This window comes from Gossypium arboreum, chromosome 1 (genome assembly GCF_025698485.1).
Source record: "Gossypium arboreum isolate Shixiya-1 chromosome 1, ASM2569848v2, whole genome shotgun sequence".
Classification (NCBI taxonomy): domain Eukaryota; kingdom Viridiplantae; phylum Streptophyta; class Magnoliopsida; order Malvales; family Malvaceae; genus Gossypium; species Gossypium arboreum.
The window spans coordinates 52,086,095-52,093,600 of NC_069070.1; the positions used below are offsets into that span (position 1 = coordinate 52,086,095).

Sequence of the window (7,506 nt, forward strand, 5' to 3'; positions counted from 1 at the left end):
AAAATTATTTAAGTAATGTTTTTTTAGAAAAGGATAATTATTGATAAATTAATAAAAATTATAAATAATTTTGTTAATTAGATTTTGATTGTGCTAGTAAGATTGAGATTTTAAAATTTGTGCACTTAAGTTCAAATTATTAGATGAGTGATTTTATTTTATTTTTAAAATAAAATAAAATTACTAATATAACTTTTATAATATATGAATTTTATTTTAAAAGTTTGAACCACGATTATTTGATAATTTTTCAATTGAGTTGAAGTCTAGTTGATTTTGTAACATCAATTCAGTCAAGACTTAAATAATAGGATACATTTGCATGTTATATATAGTATTTTAATAAATAAAAATTTATTAAAAATTAAAAATACAAAAATGTTCAGATTTGAGATTTAGGGTGTGTTTGATAAACTAAAATTAAAGTGCTAAAAATTAAGTATTGAATTTTTATTACTAAATTTTGTATGTGCTAAATTTATATTAAAAATTATTTGGTAAATTAGTAAATATAAGTACTAAATATAATTATATTTTTGAAAAAAGTAAATATTGATTTTAAAAGATTGTTTATCTTTTAGATTTTTGATACAATTTATTTCTTTAATTTTAATCTTATTCATATAATATTTTAAATTACTTTGGATAGTTTTGGATATAGGATACATATTGTAATTTGAATATATCATTTTTCGTTTAAAAAAGATAATTTATTTTAATTTCTAATAAAAATAAAAGTAACTTAATATTTTCTATATTAAGTGATAAGTAGCTACCAACCTACTTATTTTATTCAACACTTTTTGTTAAAAATTTTATACTATGTGAAAAATTTAAATGATTACCAAACACATTTAAAATATCAAATATTAAAATTTTCATTTTCAATCAAATGAAAAATTCCTATTATTTATCAAACACACCCTTAATTCAATATTTTAATTTAATATAATTCGATACTTTTATTTTTATAGTGCAATTAGTTATTTCAAATGACTAGCAAATTTTTCTTATTGGTTTCATCATAAAAGAAATCCATGCTACATAATGAGGTGGAAAGATTGTTCTTTAAGGGTGTTAACTATTTATACAAATGAATATCATTATAAAAATATATGATATTAAAATAAAATACATAGATTAAATCTCAATTTCATCATCATAGAAAGATAAAAGTTAGATTTAGAAATTGAGTTATAAAGAAACCAATAACTCAAATAATAAGAACCCAATTCTCTCCCTTAATTGGGCCAAGTAAAGGGCGTATAATTAAAAAAAAAAAAAAAAACCCGATAGGTGCCAAGAGCCTAATAATGATACTACGCTATCTGCAACTGCAACAGAGCGGCTTAGGAGCGGTTAAAGATTTTGCCGCAAATGTCTCCGCTTTCTTCTTCGCTACTGAATCCGCGCCTCAGCTTTTCGCTAAAACCTCTCTTCCTTTTCTCTCAATCATCTTTCGCACCACGGAAATTTCAAATCCCCAGGCAATTTGTCTCCGCTAAACGTAAAACCTTCTCTGACTTAGCTTCGGAGCAGTCATCTGCAACCGACAATGGTGGCAGGAGCGGCAGAGGAGGAAGGTCCGGCGCTGTATCTCCGTCTCCAGTTGTGGAGGAGGTTCAGAGGATCGACGTGAATCCACCTAAAGGGACTCGAGACTTCCCCCCTGAAGATATGCGACTCCGTACTTGGCTATTTAACCATTTCAGAGAGGTTAGTTTCCAATTCTGTGAAATGCTAGCTCCGTCTTGAATTAATTTATTTTATTTATGATTTCTTGTGTTATTGAAGGTTTCGCGGTTGTTTGGATTCGAAGAGGTTGATTATCCTGTGCTAGAATCAGAGGCTCTGTTTATTAGAAAGGCAGGGGAGGAGATTAGAGATCAGGTTTGCTCTGTTTTATTACATAGTGTTTGATTACGAAACATGATTTGGTTTGCAGTTAAATTCAAATGAAGCGAAAGATAACGTTCTAATGTAGTATAAATGACACCAAATCTTCATTAAAAGTTGAATTTATTTGAGCGGAGGGCACTTATAGTTACTTGTAGAAATAAGATGATTATTATGTTAACTGGACACGCTTTCTTTATAGAAGGATTAGTGACTGGATATTTGACAGCATGAGAGCAAAAGTATTGAGAGTATGTACAATATGAATGCTTGATATTTGCCAGTGTTTTGTTTACATTTATTTTGTTTTAGACTAAGTTCTCAATGACTGTTGCAGTTTTCCATTTCTATGTGCAGTTGTATTGTTTTGAAGATCGGGGAAACCGCCGTGTTGCATTGAGGCCTGAGCTCACGCCTTCTCTAGCAAGGCTGGTGATACAGAAAGGGTATGAAGAACTTTTGTTCCACTTAATTTTGCTTCTCATTTTTTTATTAATTTCAAAGATTGATATTTTGTACTGGAAAAAATATTTGGGTATTTATTTATCTATTTTGGTATTAGTTTTGTATCCAGGTACATATTCCAGTATTTGATCCTTTTTTTTTTTGGTTCAGAAAATCTTTATCCCTCCCATTGAAGTGGTTTGCCATTGGTCAGTGTTGGAGGTATGAGAGAATGACAAGGGGCCGCCGCCGTGAGCACTATCAATGGAATATGGATATACTTGGTTTACCTGAAGTCACTGTATGCGCTTCCAAGTTGACATGCTTTATGAACTACTAAGCTTTTGTAGATGCTATTTTTTGTTACCAATTGGCTGGGCATGGCCTTTCATTTAATCGTTGCTGTAATTATAGTTTATATAACCTCTGTAGGACAGCAGTGGAAGCGTCCTAATTGTCCTATATGCTTGGACACTATTTTACTCAATCCCCTGCTCATATGTGCTTACCTGCTAAAAGTGCAGAATATCATCCTTATATTTTTAGAAACACACACACACTAGTAAATTTTAGGTTGCTTCACATCCTACTGGAGAGTTGCTTGTTGATCCGAGCACAACTTACTGTTTTAACATATATATATGGTTTAAATGGTGCACATGTATGACTCTGTTGTGAGATTCCTTCTTTCATTTTCTAGTTATTAAGATTATCATTTTTTCTTGTAGGCTGAGGCAGAACTTATTTCTTCCATTGTCGCTTTCTTCAAGAGAATTGGTATCACAGAATCAGATGTTGGCTTTAAGGTTTCAAGCCGAAAGGTACATTCATGCATGACATGGACCATTTGAGGTCTGTCATTACTTTCTTGAATACATTCATTGTTATGGTTGCAAATGCTATATTCTAATGACGCTTTCGTCCTTGCAGCATGCTTTACTTTCTATGAAGGTGCAACATGCAATCACTGTTAATTATATATTCTGAGATTTTAATTCATATCTACTGCACAGGTCTTGCAAGAAGTTTTGAGATGCTACTCGGTACCGGAAAATTTGTTTGGCAAGGTTTGCATCATCATAGACAAGGTTAGTTTATTAAAATTAAGTATTTAGGATTTCCTTTGTTCTGGGTTTTATTCTTTTAGTCATGTACTATTGTTTTGTAACTGGTAAAAAATTCTGGTCGCCTGATTATAACCTCTTTTTTCTTTTCGTTTAAATTTGAAAGAAACATTCAAGGCTGGATGTACATATTCTCCTTTCTTTGGTTTCTTTATTCAAGCATTTGTTAATTAATTAATTAATGTAGTTTTGTTGTTCCTGAAATAGATTGAAAAGATCCCAATAGATGAGATTAAGAGAGAGTTGAACGCTACTGGGTTATCAGAAGAGGCTATTGAGGAACTATTACAAGTGCTTTCCATAAAGTCATTGACTAAGTTGGAAGGTTGGTTTTTCTGCAAGTTAATTGATAATAGGTTGTTGTTTTTTTTTTTTTTTTTTTGTCAAAGGAAAAGCTAGGTACCCTCCTCCCTCCTCTCCAGAAAACAAGAAAAGAAAAGAAAGTAATGGTAGGGTAAGGTAGGGTAGGATGGGATAGGGTAGGGTTGGGTAAAAAGTCAATGAATCATAGGTTACCCTAGATGAAGGCACTTAAAACAAAGGTTATTTTCAGCTTTCAGTTCTTCCTCCAACTCATATCTGATTAAATTCTTAGCTTATGGGTCTAGTAGATATTTTTATGTGTACCATTCATGAATTTGCTTAGATGAAATCCTTTCTTGGCAATGGGGATGGTTTCAGTGTGTCCATTTTTATAATGGTCTGTATGACCAATATGAAAAAATGTAAAAACGTATCACCATCTCAAACAAAGAGAAAAAGAATAATGGCTGCCAAATGTTCAGTTTTCTTGAGATTGTAGCAGATATTTGAAATGTTATCCTTGCCTTCAGATTCCCTCAAACAAGTTTCTATGTCCACATTAAAAGTTTCTAATGGAAATCTAACTGTAAATTGTAAATCATTCAGATTTTATTGAAATATCTCATAATCTTTTTGTTGATAACTAACTATAAATAGTTCTGTTTTTCCATTAGAAGATAATATTTTAATCCTAATTGTCTGTGCCATATTCTTTCTTAAATGTAGAGATACTTGGAGGTGCTGGGGAAGCTGTTGCTGACTTGAAAGAACTGTTCTCACTTTCTGAGAAGTTTGGTTACTCTGAGTGGATTCAGTTTGATGCATCTGTTGTTCGCGGTCTTGCCTACTATACGGGTATCGTTTTTGAGGTTAGATTTATGATATAGTTTTTCCTCTATTGATATAAAGTGTGGGCACTTGCATAAGAAACTGAATCTAAGGGATCCTTATTGTTTGCTTCTACAATGCCTACTTGTGGATGTAACTTTTTCTCTGGCAATATGTTGTTACTGCTAATAAACTTGATTGGTTTAACTTTTTTTTTTTTTTTTTTTGGGGGGGGGGTGGGGAAGGCGTGTAGGTCTCTAAGGGCCAAAAGTCTTATATTGAAAATCTTGATGGATTATGAGTGGATATGTCATTGGTCTTTACAATTGGCAGATATTATGATTATAGGGCAGCGTACCATTGAAAGAAATTATATCCAAACTTTGTGTTCATAGCATTGAATTTGCCTACAAGAAGTTAATTTGCCAGCGGCCTGTCCTGGAAGTCTTTACACTGTTTTACCTTTCAATCATCGGAGTTGTTTTGTGAAAATTTAAGCTTATTACAATATTTAATTTAGATTCTCTTTTTTTTTTCTCCTTTTGAACTTTTAGTATAATAAATATTTTTCTCAGGGTTTTGATAGACAAGGAAAGCTAAGAGCTATTTGTGGCGGTGGGCGATATGATAGACTACTTTCTACTTTTGGTGGGGATGATGTTCCAGCTTGTGGCTTTGGGTTCGGTGATGCCGTCATTGTGGAAGTAAGTTAAAGCCTAATGAATTCATGATTATGTTGTATGTGAATAGATTAATACTTTATATATCAGTCAATCATGGGCCATTATGGAATGATAAGTCATGTTGTTCATGTGTCATTTTGTTGCATGAAGTAAAAGAGGAGGAAAACCAAACCTGATTATCAATATATCTAAATTTTGAAGCAAAATAAAAAGTACTTGGATAAATAGAAGAATGAGAGGAAGAGAAAGAAATAGCGAAGAAATGATATATGATTCCCATATGTCAGGTCTGTGAAGCATCAATAGAGGGTCATCAATAATTAGCTGAATATATGTTCATTGAAGAAATATTCATCTCCTCATTTGGTAACTCTGTCTATGTATGATTTGCCTACATGTTTGCATATATATATATATATATATATATATGACTTTTGGATGGATTCTATCATGTGCTTGTGGTGCTTTGGGCATGTATGGGTTGTGGTTCAAAGTTGCTGAAGGAAAAGGGACTTCTACCAGAACTTAACCTCGAAGTAGATAACATTGTTTGTGCACTGGATTATGATCTTCAAGGAGTAGCTGCTGAAGTTGCTACTAAACTCAGGGAGAAAGGCCAAAGTGTTGACTTAGTCTTGGAGAGCAAACCTCTTAAATGGTACTAATACCAATGATGTCCGTCAAGATACTAAACTTCAACAGAGTTCTCAAACAATTTCTTTCTATGTTTTTGACATTTGAGTAACCATTATTTTGATTCCATTCCCTTTTAGGGTGTTCAAACGAGCTGCACGGACAAATGCGCAAAGACTAGTATTGGTAGGAAATACTGAGTGGCAGAAGGGTATGGTTGGTGTAAAAATCCTTTCGTCTGGTGAACAATACGAGATTAAGCTGGATGAACTAGAGTGAAAATGTATGTCTTCTTTGGCAGTACCTTTTATGATGCTCGTGCATTATGGACATTTCTCATTTTTTGCCAATTCGATTATTTTTCTCCTTAATGGCATAAAATTGTATCTTACTACTTTGTAGCATTGGTATTTGAATAATTTAAGGTTATAGAAAATGTATCTTTTGCGGTTTCATGTGGCTTAGTGGACTTTGGTTACACACTCAAAAGTAGAGAAGGCATTGCAGTTGTAATTGACAGTATGGTTAGATATGTGATCCAAGATGCATTGTCTTTCATCTGGATATATGCTTCCAAGCAATGCAAATTTTTGTTTGTCATGAATGGATTGAATTCCTTTTTTTGATAAATTGTCTAAAAATATATTAAATTATGGTATGCCATGATGTGGGTAAAAATTATATAAAAATATATTTATAAAAAATCCATTAAGAACGAATGATAAATTTGAATGTTAAAACAGTCTTTTAAGTTTCATTGCATGTGAGATTTTATTGATTTATGTAAGATATTTTATAATAATATTATTTGTTTTGTATAAATAAAAGAATTTAAATTCTTCTTAATTAAATTGATGTTGGATTTACTTATAATATTAATTCAATTCATAGTGTTCGAGGATATAGATATTTGAAGCGAAGAATTTAGATTCTATGGTGAGGGTGGTTGATTAGGGCATTTTTCAATCAGCTTGGTCGTATACCTTAAGCATTCAGGTATTTTTCTATTGAGCTTTCCGTCGGCCTAACCTAGTTTTCAAACAGATTGGTCCCCATGGCAAAATATCTTAATGTGTTTTGACATTACGTGGGAGATTTTTTTTTTTTTTCAATTGGGTTTCACGGTTAGAAAGGTGGGTTTTTTTTAAGTCGAGTTTTGGTAAATCTTTGCCCCACCTTACTAAAATAACATATTTAGTTTTGTAAGTATTTTTGTGGCTTTTAATTATAATTTCTTAATTTTTATAAGAATTTATACAATATATATTTTAATTTTATAAATATTTTATATATTTTGTGATAATTTATTAAAATTTTATAAGATTTTATAGTATCATTTTGATTTGATTTTATAAAAATAAAATATTATAAAATATTATTTAAAATTTTGGATTGAATTGGATTAGATTGAGGAAATTATTTTGAAAGTTGTTAGTAATTTTTTCTTTTAAATCGAATTTAGGATAGGATAGAACTGAAATAGAAAGTATAAAGATTTGATAATGGTGAGACAAAAATAAAAATCTCGACTTACCTCAGTTGCTATCCTTATCCATAAATTTTTATTCTTAACATCGGTTAAATTAAACACGTTT

The 7,506-nt window shown here is 31.3% G+C and overlaps 1 protein-coding gene across 1 annotated transcript; it reads left to right on the forward strand.

The window, feature by feature from the left end:
- Positions 1 to 1,257: 1,257 nt before the first annotated feature.
- On the forward strand, positions 1,258 to 6,515 carry LOC108480111 (histidine--tRNA ligase, chloroplastic/mitochondrial). Its single transcript, XM_017782986.2, has 11 exons — positions 1,258 to 1,716; positions 1,795 to 1,890; positions 2,254 to 2,342; positions 2,512 to 2,641; positions 3,069 to 3,161; positions 3,354 to 3,428; positions 3,672 to 3,789; positions 4,494 to 4,636; positions 5,171 to 5,299; positions 5,773 to 5,936; positions 6,052 to 6,515. Exons 1-11 carry the CDS (start codon positions 1,378 to 1,380, stop codon positions 6,188 to 6,190), a joined length of 1,515 nt encoding a protein of 504 aa, XP_017638475.1. The 5' UTR covers positions 1,258 to 1,377; the 3' UTR covers positions 6,191 to 6,515.
- The last annotated feature ends 991 nt before the right edge of the window (positions 6,516 to 7,506 follow it).

Coding starts and splice junctions, on each gene's coding strand:
- LOC108480111 (XM_017782986.2), top strand. CDS start 1,378: ATGTCTCCGCTTTCTTCTTCGCTACTGAATCCGCGCCTCAGCTTTTCG. Junction 1,891..2,253: donor GGGAGGAGATTAGAGATCAG/GTTTGCTCTGTT, acceptor TTCTATGTGCAG/TTGTATTGTTTTGAAGATCG. Junction 2,343..2,511: donor AGGCTGGTGATACAGAAAGG/GTATGAAGAACT, acceptor TTTTTGGTTCAG/AAAATCTTTATCCCTCCCAT.